The sequence below is a fragment of the Phallusia mammillata genome, chromosome 5 (assembly GCF_965637545.1).
Source record: "Phallusia mammillata chromosome 5, kaPhaMamm4.hap1.1, whole genome shotgun sequence".
Lineage (NCBI taxonomy): Eukaryota > Metazoa > Chordata > Ascidiacea > Phlebobranchia > Ascidiidae > Phallusia > Phallusia mammillata.
This window is the reverse complement of record NC_137256.1, coordinates 9,035,931-9,049,976: the sequence shown is the minus strand read 5'-3', so window position 1 is coordinate 9,049,976 and position 14,046 is coordinate 9,035,931. Positions and strand designations below refer to the sequence as shown.

General features: G+C 36.7%; 2 protein-coding genes across 2 annotated transcripts; both read left to right on the top strand.

The window, feature by feature from the left end:
• Positions 1-248: 248 nt before the first annotated feature.
• On the top strand, positions 249-5,619 carry LOC145229773 (uncharacterized). The gene is made up of 9 exons (XM_080095103.1): positions 249-845; positions 1,124-1,294; positions 1,720-1,836; positions 3,264-3,421; positions 3,665-3,774; positions 4,072-4,220; positions 4,843-4,938; positions 5,199-5,312; positions 5,530-5,619. The coding sequence occupies exons 1-9, from the start codon at positions 779-781 to the stop codon at positions 5,550-5,552; spliced, it is 1,005 nt and encodes a 334-aa protein (XP_079951229.1). The 5' UTR covers positions 249-778; the 3' UTR covers positions 5,553-5,619.
• A 1,450-nt stretch (positions 5,620-7,069) lies between these two features.
• LOC145230015 (uncharacterized) lies at positions 7,070-11,445 on the top strand. The gene is made up of 9 exons (XM_080095368.1): positions 7,070-7,500; positions 7,758-7,928; positions 8,801-8,917; positions 9,434-9,591; positions 9,841-9,950; positions 10,424-10,569; positions 10,670-10,753; positions 10,984-11,097; positions 11,314-11,445. Exons 1-9 carry the CDS (start codon positions 7,434-7,436, stop codon positions 11,334-11,336), a joined length of 990 nt encoding a protein of 329 aa, XP_079951494.1. The 5' UTR covers positions 7,070-7,433; the 3' UTR covers positions 11,337-11,445.
• The last annotated feature ends 2,601 nt before the right edge of the window (positions 11,446-14,046 follow it).

Genomic DNA, 14,046 nt, shown 5'->3' with positions numbered 1-14,046 from the left:
GAAAAATCTCCTGCCAAGTATGTTTTAACAAGTGCCAAGCTCTGTTGCAGTTTAACAGTACATAAAAGCATTGGTCCTGGTTTTCAACTCTTTTCAAAGACCACCAAAACATTAATGTAAAATACCACTTTGCTGTAAACAAAGCAGACTTCCCGTGGTGTGAAAGGAAGTAGGAAAAGTGCTACAGGATGTTTACCTTTAGTTTATTATTTAAACCAGCTCTGTGCATGAATATCAAACATCACGAAAGCTTTTGTTGGTTAAACATGTTTTTTTCAGGTTTTTTGTTGAAACAGGAAAAGCAAATTAGCTTGAGCGATAATTTGGGCTTGAAAAATAGATAAATAATAGTCAATTGCGATGTTTAGGTAGCTGTTTAACATATACAGAAAGAATACTTTGGTTTCCAAGCAGTTGCTTGACCATTGTGAGCCAGGTTTCTCTGTGGTTTATGCCTAGTTGTGGCATCGCACAGACTAGGTGAGGTATGGGTTTTTAGATTACCCTGATACTCCCAACAAACTGGAGTGCCGTTAGATGGTGATACTAGTCAAAACGGCCGATCTCTCGTCACCAGCTGCACTGATAAGACCGTGTAGGTCCAAAAAACGGTGTGTTCTGTCTGCACCTTATCAGAGAGATTAAGTTATTTCAAAAAGGAAAGCTCAAAGCCAGGTTCAACCCTTTTTGTTCTCATAACTCTTTGTATTTCCAGTTCCGGCTTATCTGGCTAATGTTTTTTTGGCAATAGACTGATAAGACAAGGGAAGGAAGCAGAATGTTGTTGCTAAAATGTTTTATTCTGTTGGGATTCTTATCTAAGCCATGCTTTTCCTTGCAACAATGTAAGTATTTAAAGTATCATTTAAGTTGGTTTACTTACTCAGGCAGTCATTAGCACCAAGCAGCGTTTAGTAAATTTACTTGAAAAGCAAATGTTCATTTTGTGGCAATAACACATTTATTTAAGTTTGCTCCCAAGTTGAACAAAAGACATTTTAGAAAAAAAGTAAACATGAAAAAAGTGTGTTAGTAAAATTCATATGAGGGAAAAAAACATGCCAAGAATTTTTAACATACAAAATAAACTAAACAATTTATGCCATTGCCTGTTGTTTTCCAGTGACATGTGACACATTGCTCTCAAGTTTAAGTGCAGGACCAAAGCATATTGTGAACTGTCCTAAAAACTGTCTCTCAAGCACAACTGCAGTGAAGCCATGTGGAAACGGAATTTCGTATGGCGGCACTGGAAGCATATGCCTATCTGCAATTCATAACGGGGAAATTACAGGTTATAGTTAAGTTGTGTTCACTCAAATTGTCACTCAATTCGCAAACTATTTATTCAATTGTGTCTATTACTGTTGCATCTAAAAAAAAGACTCTTAATTTTTTTGCAACTAAACGCATTTTGCGATTACGCTTATTGCGCAAATTAAAAAGTTGCCAAATAAATCCTAACCGTTTAGGTCGTTAAAAGAAAGCTGTTTATCGTATTAAAACACTGCAGACGTCCGGGGTTAGATCCTTCCTTCTACTGACATTGTAGCTGCCGCGCGTTAAGGCATGTCCCATCAATGTGCCCTCCACTTTTTCGTGCCCCATAAAGCAACTATTTCTGGCTTAGTGATGGTTGGTGTAAATTAGTCGGTGCGTTTTCTTCCACCAATGAAAAGGGTAACAGGAAAATTAATACGGGTTATACTTGTTTTGCAGATTATGGCGGGGCATTTGCTATTTACAAAAATGCAGTTTTCAGCAATTTTGTAGTAACTACTAAAAACGGAGTAACGAGCACTGCATGCACTGCAAATCCAACCTACAGCTTCGTGCGTAAGTAAAATGTGTTCGAGTCTGTTTACTTGATGTCAAGTGTGTTCTACAAAGAAAGCATTCGAGTTTGCTCAAATATTTTGTTCAACAAATGCCTGCTATACAAAAGAACTTCTCAGAGCAGTGGCATCCGTTTTTCATTTCATTTGCATTTTCTTGAGTTTTGAATCGTCGATCAAGGCTAAAAGCGTCCGTTTATGCAGATCTTGTCACAACACTTGTGTAAGAGTAATAAACGACACACAAAAAAACGATCTGAGCTTATTGCCTGTCATACATGGCATGCGAGTCACTATCTAGCATATATAGTTAAACAATGGTTGACTGACATTCTCAAAGCAAAAAAAATTATAAACAAAGGACTCCTTGCACCAATTCATGTGGTGCAGCCAGGGTTGCAATCGACATGAACCCCGAAATAAGGACAACCGAAATTTAATTTTCTTGCCAACAAACAAGCGTTTTTAAACAAATCTTTGCATTTTAAAAAGTTACTTAAAGAGCATCTCACGACAGCTCAGGTCTAGGTTTTCTTTTACTTTTATCAGGGATTAGACTTGTAATCGTTAAAATTAAGATAAAAAAGGACTCAAGTCAACAACAAGAACATTTCTTAGAAAGGACGGTACCCTGGGTGTAGCCCTCATAAAAATAATTTAAGATTCATGACAAGTTTGTTTTTCAAAACCTTAAATGCATTCACGGGCTATCCTTTGTGAGTTCACAAATGGTAACCATTGCTTTATAACAGGGGCGGGCAACTTCTCCAGTCGGCGGGCCTGATATGGGAAAATGAAGCACTTGGCGGGCCGGATTCCCGAATCGAAACATTAATCGCGTATTTATCCAGTGATTTAAAACGGATTTTTGACCACCTAAACGTCCTAAACTAAATACAATTACAATACAGTCCAAACAATCTAACTGATATAACATAAAATTATTCACCACAGCAAATTTAATGCATACACCACAGACTTAGATACTGCTGAAACACTAACTAGGCTACACGTGTGGAAACAAAGGAAGCCGTGAAAGCAGGCCACACACAAGGTTGGCGGTTATGTCGTAACAATAGATGTATGATGCAATGGTAACACCGCCGGGAAAGTTTTTTGCTATTGGGGAGCGTTACTGTCCGTTACAACTATAATTTGACGTAGTAAGCAAGTAGTGTGGGATTGCGGCAGACTGTGGCCGTGGGCCACATTATCATGTAAGACCAGAAAGTGTCTGCGGGCCGCTCAAAATCCCGTCGCGGGCCGTATGTTGCCCACCCCTGCTTTATAAGTTTTTTTAACTGCACTAATAGGTCGAAACAGTGTGCACTGTCTGCAGCTTATCATTTATTGGCTCTATGCTTTTACATTTTTTTAACTTGCTCTATAAATCATGAAGGTTAATTTTCCTCAATTTTTTTCTGTCAGCTCCATACGTTCAATGTGATGCCGGTTGGGTTCACTACAACTCGTCGTGTTACTATATGTCGGGCATAGACAGTGTCCAACAACTTTGGGCCGATGCCAAGAAAACGTGCGAGAATATGGGTGCCGGTTTGGCCAAAGTGACCACAGCGGCCGAAAATGTAGGTTGGTTTCTATTAAGTGTGAGCATTTTTCGTTGTCTTGTGCGAAATCTCGCTCCAAATACTGTCAGTATACAGAAGTTTCTTTACATAAACGTAAATGCTTTTTGCGCTATCCATCGGTATTTAGCAAACTTTGTCTGATGTGGGTTATGATGTTAGTGTATTTTTTATAAAAACGGTCAAACGTTTTGGATAACCTGGCCTCTGATTTACCTTTCTAAGAAACCCGTAACTTTGCAGAGTTTTATCTACGCCCAGTCAAAAGTCAATTATGCTTACTGGATTGGTGGGTCTGATGCGGCTGTGGAAGGCTGGTGGAAATGGAATGACGGGACGAACATCACTTACAAGTAAAACGCTGTTTGCAATCTGTTTTTCAGTTAACAATTTGTCGTAGTTTTTGGTGAAATTTACTTTGCAGGCTATAAGGTACAATAAGAAAAAAAAAGGCTATATTTCGACCACAGAAATTGAATTTGATTTCAAATATATATATTCAACTAAACCGTAATTAAAAGTTAAAATAAAGTTTGACATAGGTTTGTTTAAAACATAAACACGAGTCAAACCAAAAATAACAACAAAAAACGTGATTTTGCATTTTTTGCTGGTGTTTATGCAAAAATACTTTTTGTGTTTTTTGTTAGACCGTTTAGGACTGGTCAGCCTGATAACTGGGTCCTTGCTATTGGAGGTCAAGAGGACTGCCTTTCAGTTGAACAAGCTAACCGGGGCAAATGGAACGATGCCAGTTGTTTATTGAAGCATTATTTCATCTGCGAGAAACCAGTTGGGGGTAACTAATGGTTCAGTAGCGTAATTTCAAAAATAAGATATTTTTTTGCCGGGTAAGAGGTGGTAAAAGTGTTGAACTTAAAACGTTAAAAAAACACCGTTTTCTTGACACTAATAATGTGCATTTTCAAAGATCCTAGCTACCGCACTGAATTGGCTTTAAAAAAATGCTTTAAATATGAATAGTGAAGTAATCTATTTCAAAAAATATATTTATTTTTTTTCATAATTTTAATTAAGAAGTGCAGTGTTTTTATGACTTTCGCTTAATTAAGCGACTGACTAGTTAATACAGTGTTTCTAAACATTTTTGGGTAACATATTTTTCATGCCGCTGATTTGGTAAAAAAAAATCTGGGATATGCGCCACCGTATTTAAATCAGTATGAAGTTCTAGGAACACCTATCAAAAAACATGTTTCTTAAACGAACTTTATAACTAAGGTCCTAATGTAAAAAATTTAAAAATTTACTTTCCAACCCTACTTTCCTTTTTTCATGGGCTTTGAACCCAGGAGTAAAATGTGGCTGCCGTAATATGATGTTACCAAAATCTATTTTAACTTGTCAAATGATTCAGCTAAACTTTATGAAAACTTTTTTGCGACGTTTTTATCTTCTAGTGGGAGGTGCGCACATTAAATCAGCAGCCTCAACAACAGTTTTTCACCGTCGTTCAGAGCCTGGAGTCGCATGTGCGTCAACTTCGAATTCAAACAGTAGGTCATTTCGTTTTTAGTAGTGCCTTTGTTTCTTGTGGGGCTTCAAATTGATTAAAACAAGTAGTTACAGATAAAAATATATGTTTGCTGAAAAAGTAAGTCACAACTTACAAGAAAATCCACCGCTATAAAGTTTGAAAACAATTGACATACGCACCCAGCTAGCGCAACTTATTATGTTGTTGTTTCTTCACAATAATTGTTTTTCCATTGGTTTAAATGTTAATTTCGAATCATATTGTCCTGTTACGTCACAGTTGTCAATGATTGCGCCACAAACAGATGTTTGAATGGTGGAACATGTGTGGACATCTCCAATGGATTCTACTGTACTTGCAAAACTGGCTTTAGTGGTGGATTGTGTCAAACAGGTGTTGAAAAAAAAAAACTGTTTCCTGTTAAATATTTTGTATTTCAAAAATCTAAAAAGGCTGTTGATACTATCATTTAAGAAAAACGAATATTCCATTTGGCTGAGCAAAACCTGTATATTGACTCATCTAGGCTGAGCGAGAAAAATAGGCAGCACAATTTTACAAGACCGCTAGGGTAAAGTTGTATTTTTTTACCATTCATTTTGTATTTCAGCTCCTGCTGTTTTGCCGAGATGAAAGTGTTCGTGTATCCTCTATGCACCTGTCCATATAATAAACAGGAATAAAATGAATTGAGACCGATCATTGTGTAGCACAGTGGTTCTTAAAAACATTTTTGTTAACGTAGGGCACAAAACATGATTTTAAAAATAACAGAGGAGGAAATTCGAAGTTGGTGATTGACGTTAGTGGGAAACCACACCAAAAAGGTTAAGAACCACTGGTGTAGCATTAGGTTTTGCTCCAAGTTATGTCAAAAACAAGAAATAAAAATGATTTAGAGTTAACACATGGATTGGTCGTTCAATTAGCCAAATTAAACTTTAAACCGGCTTGCGTTTATCTGGATATAACTATATGAACTTTAATATGGAGTGTTTAAAGCAGGGGTGTGCAACAGGCGGCCCTCGGGCCACAATCCGGATATATATATATATATATATTGACCGCTACAATAAAATAATGTTTCAACTTTTAGCCCCGCTTATCAAAGTCTTGTTTATATGGCAAGGTTTCTTAATCTGGGGATATGTGCAGTGGGGGGATTAAAGTTTTTTGTCAGCCGGTTCTATCACAAAAGTCGTATTTTTCAGCCGGTTCTGTTACAAAAAGTCCATTGACAGTAACCAGTAATGCTAACCGGTTCGCTGATCTCATAAAATTTCGTGAGACGGTTCTATAGAACCGGTGCGAACCGGCTAAATCCCACCACTGGATATGCGCAACAGCTAGGGACCCGAAGCACCAAAGCAGGGGTACAAGACACAGTGTGAATAAAAGGCCTTCGCAAAAAGTAAAGTTTCAGTTATGTTTAAGCATGTTTCTTGAGTAATTTATCAGCTAATACACAGGTCCCTAAATGGGTAAAAAAGCGAACAATTGCTGCAATTTTATTATTTCTGTCAGATATTTACAAAAAAGGGGTACAAAAAATTGCAAGTTGTATATGAACGCAAAAAGGTAAAAAAACTCTGGCTTTGGGCATCCGAATTGCCTATTCCGACCTGCGTAAAAAACGAGTTGATTGAATAACCTGCGTAAAAACAAGTCGCGAACAAAACATTCAACAAACAAATCGTTGTCTTGGTTTTATACAAAATCAACGCTAACAATAGCACTTTACGACGATTGATTTTCTTGACTTCTTGCATATTAGTGGTATTTTTTGTGTGGCAAATCCACTAAAATAGCCTACTGCAATGATTATCTCAATCAATCACTTCAAAGGAAAATATAGCCAACAAAAAGTAAATAATGTACTCTTCCTGTTTCGTGTGCGAGGAAGTCTTTATAGGATGTTCACTTTTGTTTACCTTTGCGGCAACACTTTTTGTGAAAGTTTAGTAAACATGCATTTTTGCAGAGCATCCCGCATACCTAACATAGTTTAACAGAGAAAGTTAAAGCCAATTGATTTTACACAGATTATTTGTCGTAAATACAGTAAATTATCGAAACTTTGGATAACTGTCAAGCCGCATATAATGTGCCCGTTTGTAAAAAGCGGTTTCTCATATTAAATTATAACAAACAGCCCATAGAGCAGACATCGAGAAGTGATAAAACGGGTCTTTCGAGCAAGTAAGGACAAATGTATAAAGGCTGAGTGGAAAGTATTGGTGACCGTTTGGGGTAGCGTTTCTTTAACGTGTTATTTCAATGACCAGTTGTAGCCTGTACATAAATTAGTCAAGATGTAATGCTATGAAAAAGAGTTCATATGCTTTCAGGATAACTTAGCTAAGCATATAACTCAGGATAAAGACTGCAAAGTGTCATTTTCTTCCTTTATCAACTTGAAATTTCGTCTATTTTAGCAACTTTTTAGGAAAATCTGGTTTGGACATTGCTTTCTGTTACTGTTTTTTTAGGTTTTTGACATTTAGGTTGATTAGAATGTTGCTGCTAATGTATCTTGTTCTGCTTGGATTCCTTGCAAAACATTCCCTTTGTCTTCAACAATGTAAGTTTTATAACAACTAGCTAATAGTAGTTAGGTTTTTTAATTTGAGCTGCAACCGGTACAGTTAGTAAAGAAATACTAACATGGCAATGATAACGAAACAACTTAACTTATATAGGAATACCTGTCATGGAAGTCAATTTGTGTAAAGTATATTACAGTGATCTCATAAAAGCATAAAAAATGTTTATAAATTGGCAAACATCATTCACTTTCCATTATTGTACAAAAATTTGTTTATTACTGTTGTGTTCTAGTGACATGTGACACATTGCTCTCAAGCTTGAGTGCTGGACCAAAGCATGTTGTGAACTGTCCCAAAAACTGTCTCTCCAGCACAACTGCTGCGAAGCCTTGTGGAAACGGAATTTCGTATGGCGGCACTGGAAGTATTTGTCTGTCTGCCATTCACAGTGGAGAAATAACAAGTGATTTCTTTCTTTTTTTGGTTACTGACCACCAAATTTTAGCCAAAGCAGAATTGTAAGTCGGCCGGGTTCTGATTCAGGCCTGGCCTTTCGGGCTGGGTTCGGGCTTAGGTTTCTTCACAAAACGGGGTTCTGATTCAGGCCTGGCCTTTCGGGCTGGGTTCGGGCTTAGGTTTCTTCACAAAACGGGGTTGATTCGGGCCTAACTTCGCACTCTGTGTCAGTATTAGCTGTAGTTGATGGATTATTGTCTACTGTGTTTATGGTCTTACCAGAGACACCTTGTAATTAAACTTTCTGACCTAAACGGGCTTCTCAAAAACGATTCAGGCTTAGGCCGGGTTTTAGGCTCCAATTTCAGGCCCGCTTACAACTCTGCTGCCAAAGAACTGCTGAAACGTATTTCAAAACGTTGTATATCGACCAAGACAAGTTAGATCAGCTTAAACAATGCTTCAAACATGTAGACAAAATAATGAATGAAGTTATGAAACTTTGTTGTTCATTCAACCCTAATTAAGTTGTTAAGTTGTCACGAGAAATAAGAAGTAGCAATAACTGGTGGCGGTTTAAAATTCTGGACAGTTGAAAGAACGCCGTACAGCGAAAAAAAAACATTTAGTCATATATTAAAATATTAAGGATGGATAGTTTGAGTGATGTTTTTTTGTTAATGACCACCTTAAAACAAAAACGGAGGTTTTTAAACTGGTGTTGGTGTGTGGGCCTTTCACTTTTTTATTTTTTCTATTTAATTGGGGGAGGCTTAATTAACAAGCTGTTAAGTTGGCAATATAGAAACAAGGTTACAAATAATCTATGCGATTTTTTTACGATAGTGGATTTACATACTAAAGTTGCCTGCTTTGTAGATTACGGTGGGGCCTTTGCTGTTTACAAAAATGCGATCTCCAGCAATTTTGTGGTAACTACTAAAAACGGAGTGACAAGCACTGCATGCACCGCCAATCCAACCTACAGCTTTGTGCGTAAGTATTTTAATTATATGTATTGTGTGTCATCAAGGGTATAGAGGTAAAAAAATCATACATCATTTTAACATTTCAAACATTGAAGATCTACTCACTCGAGCTTTAACTTCTGTTAACACGGTAATCAATTTATGTGGAACATTATTACCTTCCTTGTGTATATTTAAATGCGTATAAACCCTGTTTAACTTTCATGCAACCCGTTTTACTACTACAAAGCACAAAATGCATACTTAAAAGATAAGCATATTATTCGTTTAAGTGTAAATATAAACAAGCAAACTTTTGTACAGACCAAAGAAAATGCGTGTTAAATCTTAATGAACCCAAATTAATTAATGTCAGTTTGGTAAGATTGCCAATTTTGAATAAGTATTCTGTCCACATCCTAAGTAATCTTGACATATTATATGAAAACAAAAAAGAATCGGCGAATTTACAATTTATGTTCACTAAAACACTTTTTGTAAGCCTGACATTAATTATACTAACAAATTTGTCTTTTTTCGACAGCCCCATCCGTCCCATGCCCAGCCGGGTGGGTTAAACACAATTCCTCTTGTTATTATTTGTCTGGTAAAGACGCGCTCAAACAATCGTGGACCGATGCTAAGAAAACATGCAAAAATATGGGAGCAGGCCTCGCAAAAGTGACATCTGCAGATGAAAACGTATGTTCAGAAACAACAAAATTTTCATTTCATAAACTCTATTATATTCAGTTTTTCAAAACCACTTGCTTTATGTTTTTTGCCATTCGTTGTTTTCAAGAATGTTTGTTTTTAGTGTTTTATCCAAAACTTAACAAAATTTTACAGAAACCCTTTTTGTGACTATACATTTCCGATTGATTTTTGCTGCCAATTTTAATTTTTTTATTGCTGTTCCTTCTACAGAAAAAAATATCTTGTTTTACTCAGACATTCCTTTACAACCAAATCTCTGCCCGTTCCCTGTATTGGATTGGCGGAAATGATATAGCCAAGGAAGGTCATTTCGTTTGGAACGACGGGACAAATGTCACCTACAAGTAAAAAATAATAGCAACGTGTTGGTGCCTTTTATTTCCAAATAATAAAAATGTCGGCCTTGTGGGGGGTAAATATAACGGTAGAGCTACTGAAAACCGACAGTAGCCATGTTTGCTGGGTGGCGCAACGGAGCATAGGCCTTTATGGTGGAAATAATTGCTGAGTAAGCAATCAACAATTATTGTCACCATAAACGCCAACGCTTCATTGCGCCACCCAGCGGAAATTCTCAAACCTGACTACTGTCAGTTCTTACGTTAGTAGTTGTACCAAATATAACATTGGTTTTATTGTTGTGCTGGCCAAAAGCGTATTTCTTTACTACACTTGTTTTTTCATAGATGACTTTGTATTGTTTTTGCCCTCGTACTGAGAAACTAACTTCAAGCATAATTTCTTTAAACTTTTCATTTTTTGCAGTGGATCAAAAAAAGCATTTAATTAACAAGCAATCATTCCATTTTTGTTTCAGGCCATTTTATCCACCTCAACCAGACAACGCTGGTGGTAACGAAGACTGCCTTCAAATTGTTCAAGATCAGCAAGGAAGATGGAACGATATGAACTGTGCACATTTACAATACTTCACTTGCGAAAAGCCTGTCGCACCAGTTGGATGTAAAATCGATTTTTAAATCTTTGCTAATCAGTCTTAAATATTTTGCATTGTTTATGTTTTTTAATGTGATACGTGCAGCTAATGGTATTCTTTCTTTAGTTACTCAATCAGAGGCATCAACAACAGTATATCACCGTGCCTCCGAGCCTGGAGTCGTATGTGCATTACCTTCAATGTCCAATAGTAGGTTTTTGTTTCAATCACAAATGCGTTTTTTTTGCAATTGATTGAAAAATGTCTACAAAAGTATGGCAATTTGCTGCCAAATGTACTGGATTACAATACAGTAATTATAGGTTTAACAGTTTTTTGCCCATATCCAAAACGCAAAACTTCCTAGCTTCAACTTCGCTGAATAAAATACAAAATGAAAAGTTGACAATAGCAGAAAAACTTCTTCTGTTACGTCACAGTTGTCAATGATTGCGCCACAAACAGATGTTTGAATGGTGGAACATGTGTGGACATCTCCAATGGATTCTACTGTACTTGTAAATCTGGCTTCAGTGGTGGATTGTGTCAAACAGGTGTTGAAAAAAAGACTGATTACTGTTAAATATTTAAAAAAAATCTAAAAAGGCTGTTTATAATATAATTTTTTAAAAAAAACGAATATTCCCTTTGGCTGAGCAAACCTATATATTGACTCTTGGCTTGGCAAGAAAAGTATAAGGCAGCACAATTTTACAAGACCGCTGAGGTAAAGTTGTACAATTTTTCTTCATTTATACTTTGTATTTCAGCTCCTGGAATTCTGCCGAGATGAAAGTGTTCATTCATTGTAAATGATCATCTATACACCTGTCTATATAATAAACAGGATTAAAATGTCTAATAAACAGGATGAAACTGAAATGAGACTGATTATTGTGCAGCATTAGGTTTCGCTTCAAGTTATGCTAAAAACAAAAAAAAATAAAAATGATTAAGACTAAGAGTTTACTTATGGATTAATAAGGGGTTTAGTTAGCCAAATTGACACTTTAAACCGGCTTGCGTTTATCTGGTTATGACTATGAACTTTAATATGGAGTGTTTGAAACAGTGGTGGGCAACCTGTGGCTAAAGGTTGTGCAACCCACAGAGACGCTTGGATTCCAAAAGTACTGACAAACGAGTCCAATTATTATATTTTTGGAGCAGATTAGTGCGCTCGGTGCTTTTTTACTGCAACCTGACAATCTGCTGCTAGAATAAAATGCGAATTTTACCTGTAGTAAGGTATTTTTGGTATGCAACGAAGTAAAATCACTTTGTGTTATATAAAGGTGCGGCCCGCGATCTAATCATCGCAATTGTATTTGGCCCCACAGTGACAAAGGTTGCACACCCCTGGTGTAAAGCATGCTGATAATTGTGAATTTAGTGGTTCATGCTATTTCCTTTTAAATTTTGTCGGTTTGGAAATCTTTTAAAAATCAGACCCAGTTTTACCTTATTTCAACCAGTACAAAAAATGTTTCGCTGGATAATACAACACTCAAAAAGTCAAGTTAAGTCACATATCAGCAAGGCTGCATTAACCACAAGGCAAATAAGCACGTGCTTAGGTATCAAGGCATCACGGAAACTTTCTACAATTGAGCTTTGCAACGACACAGTCTGATTTTTCCAGTTGGGCTAGGCCTATCGCTTAATATTTCATGAAAATAAACATACCGCTACAATATAATAATGTTTCAACTTTTAGCCCTGCTTATCAAAGTCTTGTTTATGGCAGAGTTTCTTAATCTGGGGATGTGTCATTTGTGTAACACCAATGGGCCCGAAGCACCAAAGCAGGGGTACAAGACACAGTGTGAATAAAAGGCCTAAGTAAAGAGTAAAAAGTAAAGTTACAGTTATGTTTAAGCATGTTTTTTGAGTAATTTAACAGCTAATCATGTCACTAAATGGGTAAAAAAGCGAACAATTGCTGCAATTTTTTTACTTCTGTCAGATATTTACAAAAACAACAAAGGAAATGGCTACAAAAAAGTGCATAGAAGTTTAAGTTGCACGAACGCAAAAAAGGTAAAAAAAATTCTTCGGGCTTCCAAATGTACTAATGCGACCTGCATAAAACCAAGTTGATTGAACTTGAATAAAACATTCAACAAACAATCGTATAGATATTATATTGTCTTGGTTTTACAAATTCAACGCCAACAAGCTCTTTACGAAGATTGATTTTCTTGACTACTTGCATATTAGTGGTAGCTTTTTGTGCAAATCCACTAAAAATAGCCTACATCAGTGCTCTTCAACCTTCTTAGTCGCACGGAACCCCCAAGGTGTTTTGTCAAACTTTGCGGAACCCCCTATAAAATAACTTTAATGAGTGTAAGAAGTAGGCTAGGTCAAAGATAAATATTTCATTTTTTCTTAACACACCCAAAGCACATAATAAAAGTTGATCAGTTGAATGATTCTTTGAAACACATTGCCATGTTACTTGGATCAGTCGTTTCTATATTATCTCGCAATTTGGAGTGGATCATGGCTGTGTTTATTACGTCACAATTGATCAATGGTGTAACCAAGGTTAACAATATTGAACAGGCGAGCATTGCTGTTCGCAACAGTGATATTATGAATCATTCATGTTTGACTTGCAACACCTAACCGCAGCGAACCCCTGTGCAACTCTTAAAGTTCACGGAACCCCTGTAAGGGTTGTACGGAACCCTAGAGTTCCGCGGAACCCCGGTTGAAGAGCAATGGCCTACATGGTTATCTCAATCAATCACTTCAGAGGAAAATATAGCCAACAAAAAGTAAATAATGTACCTTCCTTTTTCGTGCGCGAGGATGTCGGAAAAGAAATTTAAGGGATGTCCACTTTTGTTTACCTTTGCGGCACCACTTTTCGTAAAGGTTTCGTAAACATGCATTTTAGCAGCGCACCCCACAAACCTAACATAGATTAACAGAGAAAGTTAAAGACAATTAGTTATACACAGATTATCGTGAATACGGTAAATTGTTGAAACTTTAGATAAGTGTCAAGCCGCATACCTATATAATGTACCTGTATGTAAAAAGCGGTTTCTCTAATTAAATCATAAAAACAGCTCCTAGAGCAGACATCGAGAAGTGATAAAGCGAGTCTTTCGAGTAAGTAAGCACAATTGAGTAGGCTACATGCTATGTGGAAAGTGTTGGTAACTGTTTGGGTTTGGGGAAACATTCCTGTTAGGTATTATTTCAAAGACCAGCTGTAGTCTCAACACAAATTAGCCAAGATGTAATGCTATGAGTGAGAGTTCATATGCTTTCAGGATAACTAATTAGCTATGCATAACTCAGGATAAAGACCGCAAAGTGTCATTTTCTTCCTTTATCAACTTGAAATTTCGGCTATTTTAGCAACCTTTTTTTGGAAAATCTGGTTAGGACTGTCCTTTCTGTTACAGAATTAAAATTTTTGGGACAGGATTTAAGTTATAAACGCAACTAATCGGGTAAAATCCTTTGGTTCATTTGGTTCGTTTGTT